We start from the raw sequence: 15,683 nt of genomic DNA on the forward strand, positions 1-15,683 counted from the left end.
ATTCAGTATGTTGGCTCAGTGGTTGGTTCTTGCTCTGTTCTCCCACTATCCCTCACTCCTTTCTGTCTTATCCTTTTGTGCCCCCTGGTATCCCAACAGTTTAACATTTGCAAATTAGCTATAAACAAAGCATGTAAACGGGCACGACACACGTGCTCATATGAATAAACAGGTGGTTCATGCATGCATACTGTACGTATTGTCACCAATGTTTGAGCATACATGGGCATTAGTTCATGCACCTTTGGAGAAAGGAAAAATGTTCTCTATTGGTTGAGAGTAGAGCTGTGAGGAGCCCTGACAGCGCCAAAGCTACACCAAGCCAGCGACACCAGACCCGGCCCAGCAAAGGGCCAGACAGCTCCCAGAGCCAAGATGGGCCAAACAAGCGTCCACCCCAGAGATCGCAGCGAGGATCCTTGGGGAGGGATAGATGGAAAGTGCAGAGGATGCAATTCATGGATCGAGGAAAAGCCACTGGGGGAAAGGGAAGATTTAGACCCACCAGGGGCGTCCTTTTCTGATTACTGGTTCTTCTTCTACCAGCATATAAAGTTACTAAAAGTAAATCCATTTTCACAGACGATCAGAGGAGGTGACATTTAGAAAGATATGGAAACAAGGCTGGAGAGAAAAGGCAGATTTTATATATAATGCTGTTTCCAAGCAGGATGAGCTGTTTAAAACACAAATACAGAGGAGAAGAAATAAATAACCAGTTTTTATACACCCAAAGTGTAATACGATCACTCTGAAAACAAACAGTTTCTGTGTGGGTTTTAAATAGACAACATGACTCGACACAGTTTGCAATTCAAATGATCCCAGTTGTAAACAGACCATGGTGAACAAGAAGAGTTGTGGAAGAGAAAACCTCAAACAACCTGCAGTGATCATCATATAAAACAGACATATGATGAAATGATTACACAGTTTAGGTCTGCAACATTCAAAACATTCCTCAACAGTATATTATCAAATGTATTTAGGGCTTGGGGATACGTCATAGTTTATTTGTGAACTTTGGCCTATTTTTAAAATGAGAGTAATTACAGTTTTGCTTTCATAAAACTGCTCCTGTTGGAAAACATAAATCACTTTAGATTTTGAGGGTATTGCCCAGCCCTAACAGTGTTTTATATACAACTTTGGCAGCATAATTGAACAACGAGGAAACTAACAACCTTTTAAATGTTTGGTCGCAACCATGAATGGTGCATGGCGGCAGTGCAGATATTGTGGCAGTAAATGGACTTCAGCACATGGCACACTAAAGACCGGATGCAACACGGATGCAGAGCTGACAGTGGATATGTCCGTCATTTCATCTGAAATGCTAACATTAGGAGAAGAGTGAAGAGAGAAGATCCAACTGTACAAACCTTTTAAATTCACAGGATCACAAAAGAAGTTAAAAGAGCAGAAATGTTTATATTTAACACTTGCTTAATGCAATTAGGTAGAGAAACATCTGGACTATCAGTTCCTTTTTTCAGCTGAAAGCCAACTTGAACACAAACTTAAAACAGCTGAGCTCCCATCAAGATACTGTACTAAAGTGATGAGTTGCTTTAAGTGCTAAACTTGACAAGAATACGTCCAATTATAATTTGTTATACTTCTTGAATACCAAATAAACCTCTAGCATTCTTCCTTTAACTATTTAGATGATTAAAAGACATTTGAATGTCATGTTTAACAATCCACGACCAACTCAGTACTAGAGCAGTAAAATAACTTCCTCCACCACAGAAACATACAACGAAATAAAAGCAACATTCACTCTCCCATTATTCACTGGATCTTCTGTAAATCTACAGAAGCAAAAACAGCTTTAAGAGTAATTTCTTAACGGGATTTCACAAATGACAATTTTAATAAAATAGAGTTTTTTAAGAAGAAATTGTCTTGGACCAATGCCATGTTTGTTGGTAAAAACGGGACTCTTGAAGGATCTCTAAGAGGCTAAAACCAGTCACTTTCTGTTCCTCCATTCACTCTGTTTTCTGTCCAGTTTTCTCTTCCGGGTTTTCAGTCTTTCCCCCTTCACCTGTCGGCCCCTTCTCCCCCTTCCTCCCTTCTCTCCTCCCCCCCCTCAAGACCCTGCCCACTATTATGCAGCCGACAGCAATGACATGCATGGTGAAGTAGATAGACGCCCAGTAGTTGATGGTGTCGGAGGCCTTTAGCAGCACAAAGCCCATGCACATGTAGTCGTAGGCCCTCATCTTCAGGAACCAGTGGATCCAGTCGAAGGCATTTTGTCCACTGGGACCGAGTTTGGCTCTGACAGCAGACTCCATGACAGACTCGGCCGCGATGCACAGGGGGATGGTGAGGAAGGAGAGGTAGTAACCTGCATGTAACCCGTGCCAGTAGGCGCTGATGAGCATGGTCCATCCAGCTCTGAGGAGGACAGGGAAAATAAAGAAGAACTGAAGTCCAAAGACAGGTCGCAAAAAATGTTTTATGTCTTTCAGATGTGACAAAACAAATCCCCCAAAATACACAACCTTGTTTTTGCCTAATGTTTACCATAATGTTTTAGAAAACATTTTTCTTCTCTGAAATGTTTTTTTATATACAATGAACAAAAATTTAAATGCCCCATGTCAAATATAAGAGTGTTATTAACATTTGGGTTACGCAATATATAGAGAAATTCAAAATATATTTTCAGTAATTCCTGATCTTCATATCGGCGTTGAAAACATCGTGGTATGGCCATTTGTAGCAGACTGACAATCCTTTGAATATGATAGGGGTTAGGTTAAGGAATTTGATTTTTCAGTATCTTTTGTATCCACCAGCTGCGTCTCTCAGAGCAACACATCTTCTTCGCATGGAGTTGATCAGATTGTCTATGGTGGCCTGCGGAATATTATTCCATTCCTCCTGGCGTGCCACACGGAGCTGACCCGCATTGCCTTGAACTGGAACACCGTCCCGGACACGCCTATCCAGAACATCCCTAAGATGCTCTGTTGGGGACATGTCTGGCGAATATGCAGGCCAGTCCAGAACTTCAATGTCCTCTGTTTGAAAGAATTCTATGCAGATGCGGGCAACATGAGGTCGGGCATTGTCATGTTGAAAGGTGATGTCATGCTGGCGCACAAACGGCACAACAAATGGGGTGAGAATCTCGTCCCGATATCTTTGTGCATTAATGTTCCCTTCAATGAAGTACAATGGTGTCCTTGGCCCGTATGTGATGCCTGACCACACCATAATGCCACCACGTCCATGGGCAACCCTGGGCATAACATTTGCATCTGCAAACTGTTCACCCACATGTCGCCAGACACGCTGTCTTCCATCTGCATGATACAACTGGAACCTGGATTCATCTGTGAACATCGCTCTTCTCCAGCGTGCCAAGGGCCATTGGACATGTGCAATCGCCCATGCGAGTCGGTTCCTACGCCGGACAGCAGTGAGACCCAGACCACGGTTAGGGCGCCGAGCATGCAAGTTGGCTTCTCGTAGGCGGTTACGGACAGTCTGAGGTGTGATGTGTCTGTTGTGCAGACCAATAGTCTCATCAGCTGTGTGTGTCGCTGGTCTTAGCCGATCCCGCAGATGGACAAGTCAGATGTGGCGATTTTGTGATGGAGTGGTCACAAATAGCCAACGAGGATGAGGTCGATTTGCAGTAGTCCCAGTCTGTTGCAAACAAACTCTTAAACGGCCTATGGTCCGATAATGGACATTGAGCCGTGCAGCTACTGCTCTGGTGGACATCCCTGCATCCAACATGCCAATGGCACACTCCCGCATAACTTGCGACATTTGAGGCATTATGACTAGTGACAAAACTTGACATTTTGAGGTGGCCTTCTATTGTCCCCAGTCCAAGGATTGTCCAGGTATTGCTCATTATGTTTGATTACCCACTGGACATGCCCCACCCATGCACTGAGTAAAAAACAACTCACTGAGTTCTGCTCACTGACAGCAAGTTGGATTGAAAATTATACGCAAATCAAGAGAAATATTACTTTTGTACAATAAAATGTCAGCAAAGACTCATTTACAGCTGTTAACTTCACATGGCAACAATATTTTACTTGGGGCGTTGATATTTTTGTTTAGTGTATTTAAGATTGTTTTTTTCATTAAAATCTTCATTTGAAACAAACTTATAGTTAGAGAAAAAAAACACTAACAGAATTAGATATAAATAGAATAAGAAGTAACTGTTCTACTAGCTGTCACTTTCTTTTAAACTCTTATTTTAAATGTCACTGAGTGAAAATGAGAAAAATGATATTTCAAACTGTAAGAATTGCATGTGCTGTACAGTTTCAGCCTTTAAGACTCAAATCATACAACAAATACAGCTATTGCTGCAACACAAGAAGTCCTACCTGAGTGCGTAGGACTTAAAGGGGGCATTTGGGTAGATGTAGTGATGCAGCCACCACTGCACGGTCATGTTCCAGTAACGCATGCCGTGCCGGACCTTCACACAGAAGTCCGTGTTGTAACAGTCTATGTTCTGGATGGTTTTGAAGTCATATTTCTCTTCAGAGGTGGGATCAGGACTGTTCACAAAGGAAGGAAAAAAAAAAAAAAAAAGATTTTTAGAACACAACGTCTCTGTTTACTAAACAGGAGACATCTGAAGACAACTGGTTGCGTAGATTTTATTTAGATATGTCAGCGTCAACTGGCATGAATATATATCCATGCCACACCTCTTTAGATTTTTACCTGTCAGGAAAAAATTTTAGAAAACTAAATATTTTCCTTCCACTTCACTATTTTGCACTACTCTTTGTTGGTCAGTCACATAAAATCTAAATGAAATACATTGAAGTTTGTGGTTGTAACGTGATAAAATAAGGAAAATATTGGAGGGGTCTGAATACATTAGCAAAGCGCAGACATAAACAGTGAAAATAATGCAGCCATTATTGACAGAATCATGAGAGAATGACCTGTAGTTCACAGTGGGTCCTCCTCCAGGTTTTGAAAGCGCCTTTTCTGGATAGCAGCCGAGACCCGCACTGATGCAGCCAGCTTCAGCTCCGCACCACGCCGCATAGAAACGCATCCTGAACACAAAAAACACTGCGACCATGTAGAACAACCTGGAGATACAGAGAAAGACAAAGAAGTGGATTATTCATTTCCTCGTTATGTCCACAGCTGAAACAAAGAAAATCCTTTTTCTTTTGACGACAACATCGTTTACTATGGAAAATAGCAGCCAGACTCACCCTCTGTTGCTACGATGTACAGTATATAAAACCCTTCAGCTGTACAAATATCTTAATTTAGGATTATTTGTAATCCTTATTTAGGAACATTAGATTGTTTTTACAATGATAAAACAAAACTTCACAGAGAAATTATGTCTTGGGAAGACACCATTGTAGAACAAATACCTAAAGAAAATGTTTTCATCAAGGAACCCGTCTGTGCGGACGTAGGAAAGTGGAAAATAGTGGTTGACGGCCAGAAACAGAGCCCCAAAAACTGGGACCATCTTCAAGCGCTGCAGACAAGGCTCCCACCTGGGCAGAGCCAGCGGGCTCGGCTGCTTCAGCCAGTCCATGTATGTTTGGAAGCGGAAGAACGGGCCTTTAGGGAGACGGAGTTATGAGACAAAGGAGAAAACACAGCGGTGAGAAGAGAGGGATCAATACAACAGGCAATTATGATAATGCAAAAGACAAGAGCGGAGAACATGGTGGAGCAAAAGAGGAGGAAAGAGGGGTGGGAAAACAAAGACACCAGAGATATATGTGAAAACTACAAGTACCGAGAAATAATATTAAATCATATGGACTCACAATGTTGGACAAGTGGCAGAAAGTGAGACAGAGAGAGACATCAGTTATAAATCATGCAAAAGAGAATGAACATCGATTGCAACATCAGCACACACAAAAACTGTGGATTTTGCTGTTAAATATATAAGCAGACATAAGCAAGTTTATTCAGAGAGGACATTTCTGTTGACTTACCGGTCATTATACCAACATAACAGTAACTATAGGACAGAATTTCAACGAGAGAGGGCTCTTGAGTCAGACCACCAATGACTGGAGACTTAGCAAAGGAGCTCACATCTCTTTTCTTCTCTATGTGGAAGCTGTGCACCTCGTTGGCAAGACTGACCATCTGAGAGGAAGACAAATGTCAAACTGGCGGCTTTTTAGGTTTACAAACAGACTCCTCTGTGGCAAAGACGTTACTGTGTGTTCATGAGCTTTTATACCTTAAGAGTGAGGATTAGCTGGATGGCGTTGGCAAAGGGTGTTGGCTGGGGGAGATCAAACCAGGTGACCAGTCGGAAAAAGAGGAGGTAGAGAAAGGTCCAGCTGAGACTCAATGCCGGGGCATGTCTAATGAGCACAAGCAAGTGTAATGTGTCCACAAAATTAATGTTGGCAATTATACAAGTCAGACATAACATTATAACCACATACAGGAGATCTCTTTATAATGGCATCTGTAGGTTGGTGGGAAACATTAGCCAGCCAGTGAACATTGTGTCTTGAAAGTTGATGTTTTATAAACAGGAAGAAGGGGCAGATGTAAAGATTTGAGTGAGTTTGATAACATCCTAAGATGCAAATCAGACTGCCTTCAGGTTCTGAGCTTATTTTATAACATTTCACAAACTCACCAGCTAAAGAGGAACAGTTAAGAAGTACACTGGCAGACAACTGATCACTTCAAGCTGCAGGCTAATGATGATAACGACTTTCGTACTTGCATCTTAAAAACGCAAAGACGGTGCACACTCACCGCCAGCTGCTCTTGATGATAATCCATGTCCCTATCACCGTCACCAGGGAGTGCAGAGTGTGGATGTTACACAAGGCAATGGTGATGAACAGGCCCAGAAAAAGAGCTGCTGCCTGCTTCACAGACGAACCTGAAGATACAGAAAATATATAGTTTTATAGGTGAAAAAAAACACCTGCCAAAGCATTTTAAATGTAGATAATGGCGTCAGAGCAAGTCGACTGCAACTGTGGTAGATATACATCACACATTTTAAAAACAGTAAAAAGTAACAGCACCTGCTATTGAGATACTTCCTGTGAACCCTTTATCTCACACATCAACAATTAGCAGATCTGTTCTTGTGATTAACAGATGTTTGTTACCCACAGAAAAACAGAGAGGATTGTTGGTGTATTTCAGACAAAACCAACACCACAGATGTTCAAAAGCAATTCAACAGACAGGAGTGATAAAAGCATAACTGAAAGCTTAGTACAACCCTAAAAATGTATGTTTATAAAGTCAGATCATTAGAAAAGGTCAAGTTAAAATTAAGCTGATGAGCCCAAACCAGTGCCCAAACACGTACCAAAGAAAACGAATAGTCTAATATTGTTTTAACATCAACATTTATATTGCCCTTGTAGTGGAAGTTATGCAGAATACTCACTGAGGTAACGAAAGAGGAACCCAACAGGGATGGAGGCGGCAAGGACGCCCAGATACACCAGCTCATCGGGAGACATCTTGCTGCTGACGGGGAACACAGGTCAGTTTAATGCTGTTGAACTCAGTTTAACTTTAAATGTGCAAAACTGCTCACATATGGGACAACATGCAACAGGTCTTAGACCAGGGAAATGACTAATTGTAGTATCTCCTATGGTTAAAGATAATCCACACAATATGCAAAGTGTTATGAATAAATCCAATTTATTTTTGTAAGTAAGAATAAACAGGTCAACGTAGATTTAGCCCTTTTGCAAAGTAAGAGAGATTATTTGCTCTTATGAGCATTTAACTACATTTATATGGTTCACTTTTATCTTCAAATTAAAACGTGCATTTTAGTCCTTAACTTTTTTCTCCTCTTTCAACCTTTTAGAGACAGACATTGTAAGAGGTTTTCTCCAACCATGGTGGAAACCAGTGAAGTATTTCTAAGGTGGTTAGGACTTAAATATATTTCAAGATTGTGCACGTGTTCTTAAGCACAATAGACAGAGAATCATGTTGCTTGTCCTTTATCAACCACAGCAACAATTAGTAAAAAACATACGTGAACAAAAAAGAGCACAGTGATATTAACTCAGTTAACTGATTGGAAAATGTGAGATTGATAATATATACAGAGAAATATTTTATTTTTCCTCATTTGAACAATAATATATTATTTAATTTGGAGGTTTTATCTGTTTATTGGATAAACCACTAGTGGTGACATTTAACTTTTAAGGTTTTTTTTTTTTTTGCCTCAAAATATTATAAAACAGTCTTGTAGTGCAGCACATGCCTTCCATGTTGCACTGGTGGACATCCCTGTCCTCACTAAATTTGTCATGCATTGTCAGGCTATTTTCACACCCATACAACAGTGAAATGTTTCACATTAGGTCCTTATATGAAGAAATCTTTATGCCTCCTAACTCTTTTATACAGAACAACTGCTACAGATCCTCGGTTTTTTTAAAATTTGTAAAGCCACGAGGGAGATAAACCAAGATTTTGGCATATTTTTGATTTGATTTGCTTTGTCAGAAACTCCAGAAGACTCAGGTGGAGGCCTCAACAATCTCCTGGATCAAAGACTACCTGACAAACAGACCACAGTTTGTGAGACTGAAGGGTTGTGAGTCTAACCAGGTAGTCAGCAGCACAGGAGCACCACAGGGGACTGTACTCTCACCATTCCTTTTCACTCTGTACACCTCAGACTTCCAGTACAAGACAGACTCCTGTCATCTGCAGAAATACTCGGATGATTCTGCAGTCGTGGGGTGGATCAGAGATGGACAAGAAGCTGAGTACAGGAAGGTGGTGGACCGCTTTGTGGCATGGTGTGGAAACAATCATCTCATTTTGAACGTGACTAAAACAAAGGAGATGATTGTAGATTTTAAGAGAAACAGGAATAAGTCAAAAACTATTTCTATCATGGGAGAAGAAGTGGAGGTGGTGGAGGAGTATAAATACCTCGGTGTTCACCTGGACAACAGACTGGAGTGGAGATGCAACAGTGAAGCCATCTACAAGAAGGGACAGAGCAGACTGTACTTCTTGAGGAAGCTTAGGTCCTTTGGTGTTTGCAGCAAGATGCTGCAGATCTTCTATAAGTCTGTTGTGGAGAGTGTGATCTCTTCTGCCATCATCTGCTGGGGAAGCAGCATCAGAGCCAGGGACTTAACAAAAACTCAACAAGCTGATAAAAAAGGCTGGTTCTGTTCTGTGGACTCCTCTGGAACCTCTGGAGATCATTGTGGAAAGACGGATTCTTCATAAAATGAAGAACATTATGAAGAACCCTGAGCATCCTCTTCATGAGACTGTCCTACAACAACAGAGTGTCTTCAGTCAGAGGCTTCTTCAGATCTGCTGTAAGACGGAGCGCTACAGGAGATCCTTCCTGCCCACAGCCATCAGCTTCTACATCGACTCTTTGAGGAAACCTTCATAATATGAGCTACAACAACATTTAATTTCCCTTTGGGATTAATAAAGTATTTTTGAATTGAATTATAAACCACTTTGTTGGTGCATTTATGCTACTTAAAAACTAATTTCTGGAGATTGTATGAAGTCAATTAAAGCCAATTTAACGAGCTAAATATATTGGCATGCAGAGCAGAAATGGCATGGCCCACCTAATATTGCATGCAACAAGTTCTTTACAATTTATACTGATACAAAGAGTAGTGATTCAATATACTATATAGCTGTAAAAAACTTGATTTTATACGTGTCAAACTGCTGTACTGTATTAAGCTTTTTCATCCATGCATCTAAGGGAACTGGAAGAAATCATGTGTCTTTGCAACAGGAACACAATGTCAACTGATACAGTATAGCTGGCTCTTTGCTAATTGCTGCAGGTAAACACAATAGTGGTTCTTTTCAGTGTTTTCAACTTTTGAGTTTTGTTTAGGCTGAGATGGTTAGGGAAACAAGCTCTGTATGTCACAGTAAACCGCAGATAACAAGCAGTGCCATCTTTGTTGCACTGAAATTAAGGTGCTGAAATATTTCCAAATGCAGATTGTTGCTCATTAGTTGACTATTTATTTTAAAAAATATATATGTATATATATTAGAGCTAGGGTGCACCAATTGCAGTTTTTTGGCCGGTCGCAGATTACGATCTTTAAAAAGCCTTACCTGCCGATACCGATTTTCTTTATAACTGACCCTCAGTGTTCCAATTTCCAGCAGTTGTGATCCGCACACGTGACCTGGTGTGTGGGTCTTTCAGTCGGCCCTCTCATGAAAGAGCACGAAGGGACAGTGGGTGATTCTCAGACCTTTGCGGAAGTAGATTAGGATCGATGGATAAGATCAGTTTCACACGCAAGTATTGGCAGATCACCATTCACTGAAAATTAAGGAAATCGGAGCTGATCGATCAGCCAGCCGATCAATCGGTGCACCCCTACTTAGAACTATAAGATTATTTTTTAGCTTTTACTAATTGTTATTAATAAAGCTTCCTATTTGGTGTCCAAACCCTGATGAATCATTTTACTCCTTAGATGAGGTAGGGTAAATCAGATAACTGAAAAATTAGCTATGCTCAATCTTAAAAAAGTGTATACATAGATTTTGCACTTTGATGCCTTCAAAATAGAGCTGCACAATATATGAAATCTCAAAATTAGTTTGTGCAATACTTTCACAATTGCAAAAGATTGATTGGACTCGATATTTGGTAGGATACTATATTTTCAGTGTCATCCATTCACTTTCTGCATATCAATAAGATATTTGGTCAACTGAATAAACTCCATCTGCCCTTAATGATCACATCTGGTGGGGTGGGGACATTATGTAATTCCAAAGAAATAATAATCGAAGTCGTCAGCGTAATTTTTAGTAATAATAGCAGTAAGCTACTGACTCATTCATTACTGATTTAATCTAAACACGTTGAGTTTTAACACGTTGAAACACGCTGAGCTTGAGGAATGTTGTCAGCTTTAACATGTGCTCACGCATGTTGGTTTTACTGCTCTTAAAACAGGTTAAAAAGCGCCTGCGTCAACTTATACTTCCTTTGCCAGAGATGTGGCAACACATACCAATTACCGTCATGTATTTCACAAGTTATAGCAAAGTGAGGCTAAAACTTTCCCAAATACGAGACATCTTTAACCACAATATTCACTAAATGTCATCTTAAATGATAACAGTTGATAGTTGCTGCCAGGCAACATGTCAAACGAGTATTTTAAAATACGCATGCGTGCAGCAAGCTACTGCAACGTTGTCAAATTAACATTTTATTTGACTTTAAAATTATACCGAGACGAAGCCTGAAGCTGAAGCCTGGTTATTGTAAAGCCCACTTTTCCTCAACCTTTTCTGTCCGAAAGCAGTCAAAGCTTTGTATCGTTTAGCAGTTGGGGTTAAATTATTAGCTTTCTAATTGCTATAAATGCTGTAGACAGTCATAACTGTAAAATCTATGTACTTACGTTCATAAAGCGGTATATACTGGTGCTTTCTCCAGTTTCTTACACTTTTCATTAAAAACGTCCCTTCTCCTTGTTCATTCACGCCTCCCCGGCTGGAAGAGTTTGCTTCCGGGTTAAGGGTAAGTCGTTAGAGCTCGACTGAACCATTCTGACTACAGGGGTTCAGCCTGTACCAAATACCCTCAGTTCTTGCAGCGTCTCTGCCGTGATGTAAATATTTTTCACTCCTTCAGCTTGGCAGTTTTATTCTTTTAAATATTAGTGGTCAAATTACCTTCAATATTTACATAAAATTAAAATATCAAGAAACAACCCACATACAGTATAAGCCAAAATGTTTTTATTAAGAATTTAACAGAACAGGAAGTACATAAAACACCTCCTGGACCACATCCTCCTTAATCTTCCTCCTCATCGTCGGCTCCTCCAGCTCCACCCTGACCCTTCTTGGCGTTCTTTCTCTTGACACGGCCGGGGCGTCCACCGCCGTACGGGGACCTCAAGGAGAAGTCGATGTGCTTCTGGCTGTCCAGGCGAACCACAAAGGAGGGGATGTTCACCACCTGTTTGCGCACACTGCCAAGACAGAAATAAAGCAGAGTTCAGAGAACTTCTACAACAACGTTCCCATGCTCTGATTTCCATTATTACATTACTATGACCATCAGGGTTCACAAGTGCCACAATCCAATAAGTTTGTTCAGTGTTTTAAAAGACAAATGAAGATGCATCTATTCCATTTTATTTTTAAGTATCCATTTTAGCTGGGTTTTTTTTTTTCTTCTTAATTTTAGCATTACCCATTTTCTTTTATCTTAGTTGATCCAAGTATGTTGTTCATGTTTTTTACAATATTTCCATTTTATCTAATTTTAGCAACTAACCATTTTAAAGTTTTCCAATTTTGTTCAGTTTTAGGAAGTATTTAGTTTCATTATTATATTTCTACTTTGGTTAAAACTTTGCATTAATCATCTGATCAAGTTATGTGCAATTGTTTTTTTTAGTTTATCAAACCTGGGGCCGCACGGTGGTGCAGTTGGTAGCATATTGTCTTGCAGCAAGAAGGTCCTGGGTTCGACTCCTGACCAGGGGTCTTTCTGCATGTTCTCCCTGTGCATGTGTGGGTTCTCACCGGGTACTCCGGCTTCCTCCCACAGTCCAAAGACATGCCTGTTAGGTTGATTGGTAACTCTAAATTGACCTTAGGTGTATGAATGAGTGTGTGCATGGTTGTTTGTGTGTTGCCCTGCAACGGACTGGCGATCTGTCCAGGGTGTACCCTGCCTCCCACCCATAGACTGCTGGAGATAGGCACCAGCTTCTCCGTGACCCACTATGGAATAAGCGGTAGAAAATGGCCGACTGACTTTATCAAATCTTTTGATCTTTGTTTACTCTTTCCTTCTATTTTTAAATCTGGCCCTTATGTTTTATCTCTTAAGCAGTTTGTTACACTTGTATGACAAAGGCTCTCGAAAATAAGTTTGCTTATTTACTTGTTAATTTATCTCAAACACCATAAATTGAATCAAATTGTCTCAATTTATTTAACAAATATTTAACTTTGAATCATTAAACTTGAACTTGTTTAAATTGTTCTTATTTCATTTTTTGCTACAGATTTCCTATGCTACAGCATATTAAGTTTTTGGTTTAATATAAAAGACATATCAAATGAATTTAAAAATTTCAATTATACATTTGTTTAAAACATGCATTTCAAACTGCATAAAATTACAATCTATGCATTTAATTGCAGCACTTATGGCCCAAATATATCACAGCTTATGAATAGTAATTCATCCTAAATTTTCAGATTTTAGACTGAACACAGACCAGGCTTCATTGACGAGGAATTCTTGACACCACAGAAAATCTGCACTTATATCTTAAATCATCAGCCTGAGTGTTTGGTGGCTCACAACACAAGGTGCAATGAGTACCACAATTGCCCGAGGTGCAATCCCCCATACCTTACCTGACAGCCACCATGACACAGTGGCACACTCTGAGCCCACAGACGGCAGGATTGGCTCTGGGCAATGTCTACTGACAAGGTATACGGCTTTGAAACCGAATTGACCTTGCTGAAATGTTTAATTGATCTCAACGCAGAGTGCCACAGGTTGGTGGTCCTCTGATGGAAGAGGAAGTAATTTTTCATGAGCCCCTAAACAGATTCTCAGAACCTTTTGTGTTAACTTGAAGTTATCAGGAGGCCCGAAAACTCACCGAATGTGTCTCTGGCGGATCAGAACACGGGCATGGTGGATACTCTTGGCAAGTCCAAGCTTGAAGACCTGCGTCTGCAGCCTCCTCTCCAAGAAATCTTCAACCTTCAGACCCAGGATGTAATCGAGCTTCATCTTACCCTCATCCAACACACCAATCCTCACCAGGCGCCTGAGCAAGGCATTACCTGGATAAACCAAAACGCTTACATTTTAAAAACAGACACACACACATTGTATGCAACTGATTTTCATGCAGCAACAATAATGGCCTCATTGACGAGGAATTCTTGACACCACAATGAAGTCTGACAGTTTATAATTAAATCATCGGCCAACTCAAACCACGTTTAAATTGTTCCTCTTACCTTCAAACAGACGTTTGGGGTCCTTCTCATCCAGAGTGAGCAGCTCTCTGGCAGCTTTACGGATCTTAGCCAGGGTAAACTTGACCCTCCACACCTCACGCTTGTTCCTCAGACCATACTCGCCTTGAAAGAAGATGGATGACCATGAAAGCAAACTAACACCAACATGATGTTTAAAACGAGGTCATTTAAAATAATGGCATTAAATCAAAGCATACCGATGAGTTTCAACTCCTGGTCGAGACGGGATTTTTCAAAGGGACGGCGAGGGGTGACGTATGTCTTACGACAAACCCAACTTCTGGCAACGGGCATGGTGGCTTATAGCGCCTGCAACGTGAAGATGGTGGCATTAGCTGATGTATAACATTTAACACTTAATCTAAATACACATGCTTTTACAATGCATTCAAACAATGATCCGACCAGTGTTTGCGGATATAAATTGTGCTCTTTTTTAATTGCAGAACTGCAATAAAAATTGCACCATTTAAAAAAAATGCATATTCTGGCTTGAAAGAACTATAGTTTATTATTTTCTGAATTAAAAGATTAATTAAATTTATATAAACATTACACTAGATTTTATTCGGTGTATAACTGAACCCATTGGGCTACTTGAACCACATCTGATCAGTCAAATTGTGCCATTCAGGCTACATAACATCAGGATTTGTTTAATTAAAAAAAGAATTTTTGGAAGGAAGAAGCTTCAACTATTACCTCAACTGTCTCATTAGGAATTTAGAAATGTTTATTTATTCAAGGTACATTCTCAAAATCACAACCTTAGGAAGCAAATGGTAACAACTACACTGATGGCATTTAGCCAAATTTGTTTGCATAATTTATATTTAATAAAACAGTTAATCCTAGGATTAATCAGTAATTTTGCTTTAGTAAAGTACACTTCCAAATGCCACAGCAAAGATGGCCTAAAACGTATTAAATACGGGTATAAATACAATGTAACCTAACATTTCTATTCCACGTTGTCCCCAGTTAACATTTATCTAATAAAGTTAATGTTTTTATTTTCTATTCAGTAAATCCAGTTGTTGCTGTACCAATGCAAATGACCAAAACATACAAATGATAAAGAAATACTACTATAAAGAAACAACAGAATTCAATTTCTTTGACAAAAATGGTTTCTAGCACAATACGATAATTACTAAGTTTTCATGCACCCCAACTTAACTTGTCTTAACCTAACAAATTTACGAAGTATAACCTAATATTGTTTTAGCCATAACTTTAAGGACCCATTAGTCCTATGGGTAATTGCATAATAAAGTAATTACTAGCAGCTATGGACTCTAAAATGTGCAATAAGGTAGAGTTCATCGGGCAATGCAGTTTAAAATGTGCTGAAATCCGCTCCGCCATCCATACGACTAGGCCTTAGCCGCACCGCACCACGTTGTTTGACGAGGCGGACTAGCATTAGCTTCCAGCATATAGCAAATTTCTCAATCCCACTAAACATAGCACATACAAAATGTAAGATATAATTTTTAATTAACTTTATTATTCATCAACTACTGAGCATATATCAATCAGAAATCAAAAACGAGTGACTGTTTAGCATGAAGTAGCAGGCCGTACCTGTGTCGATCAGGCTCGCTTAGTAAAGAGGAAGTTAAACGGAG

General features: G+C 39.9%; 2 protein-coding genes across 9 annotated transcripts; both read right to left on the minus strand.

Moving 5' to 3' along the window:
• Window positions 1-625: 625 nt before the first annotated feature.
• Window positions 626-11,574, minus strand: mboat7 (membrane bound O-acyltransferase domain containing 7). Of its 7 annotated transcripts, none has more exons than XM_047361234.1 (10): window positions 11,430-11,530; window positions 10,117-10,259; window positions 7,415-7,494; window positions 6,763-6,892; window positions 6,230-6,356; window positions 5,976-6,132; window positions 5,394-5,589; window positions 4,944-5,096; window positions 4,371-4,547; window positions 626-2,406 (listed from the first exon to the last, which is right to left on the minus strand). In XM_047361234.1, exons 3-10 carry the CDS (start codon window positions 7,488-7,490, stop codon window positions 1,995-1,997), a joined length of 1,428 nt encoding a protein of 475 aa, XP_047217190.1. In that variant the 5' UTR covers window positions 7,491-7,494; window positions 10,117-10,259; window positions 11,430-11,530; the 3' UTR covers window positions 626-1,994. The 7 variants fall into 7 exon arrangements, with proteins under 7 accessions (XP_047217190.1, XP_047217191.1, XP_047217187.1 ...); XM_047361235.1 differs by having other exon boundaries at window positions 7,415-7,497; XM_047361231.1 differs by lacking the exon at window positions 10,117-10,259 and having other exon boundaries at window positions 7,415-7,497; window positions 11,430-11,574.
• Window positions 11,575-11,747: 173 nt separating this feature from the next.
• On the minus strand, window positions 11,748-15,683 carry rps9 (ribosomal protein S9). 2 transcript variants are annotated; one of them, XR_007037667.1, is made up of 6 exons: window positions 15,640-15,683; window positions 14,250-14,361; window positions 14,032-14,154; window positions 13,665-13,851; window positions 13,411-13,569; window positions 11,832-12,005 (listed from the first exon to the last, which is right to left on the minus strand). XR_007037667.1 is itself a non-coding variant. In XM_047361237.1 (5 exons), exons 2-5 carry the CDS (start codon window positions 14,344-14,346, stop codon window positions 11,828-11,830), a joined length of 585 nt encoding a protein of 194 aa, XP_047217193.1. In that variant the 5' UTR covers window positions 14,347-14,361; window positions 15,640-15,680; the 3' UTR covers window positions 11,748-11,827. The 2 variants fall into 2 exon arrangements, 1 of the variants encoding a protein (XP_047217193.1); XM_047361237.1 differs by lacking the exon at window positions 13,411-13,569 and having other exon boundaries at window positions 11,748-12,005; window positions 15,640-15,680.

Source organism: Girardinichthys multiradiatus, chromosome 3, assembly GCF_021462225.1.
Source record: "Girardinichthys multiradiatus isolate DD_20200921_A chromosome 3, DD_fGirMul_XY1, whole genome shotgun sequence".
NCBI classification, from domain to species: Eukaryota; Metazoa; Chordata; class Actinopteri; order Cyprinodontiformes; family Goodeidae; genus Girardinichthys; species Girardinichthys multiradiatus.

Coding starts and splice junctions, on each gene's coding strand:
- rps9 (XM_047361237.1), bottom strand. CDS start 14,346: ATGCCCGTTGCCAGAAGTTGGGTTTGTCGTAAGACATACGTCACCCCT. Junction 13,852..14,031: donor CCCCAAACGTCTGTTTGAAG/GTAAGAGGAACA, acceptor TGGTTTATCCAG/GTAATGCCTTGCTCAGGCGC. Junction 12,006..13,664: donor ATCCGCCAGAGACACATTCG/GTGAGTTTTCGG, acceptor CTGTCTTGGCAG/TGTGCGCAAACAGGTGGTGA.
- mboat7 (XM_047361231.1), bottom strand. CDS start 7,490: ATGTCTCCCGATGAGCTGGTGTATCTGGGCGTCCTTGCCGCCTCCATC. Junction 6,893..7,414: donor GTTCCTCTTTCGTTACCTCA/GTGAGTATTCTG, acceptor CTGTATCTTCAG/GTTCGTCTGTGAAGCAGGCA. Junction 6,357..6,762: donor ATCATCAAGAGCAGCTGGCG/GTGAGTGTGCAC, acceptor TGTGCTCATTAG/ACATGCCCCGGCATTGAGTC.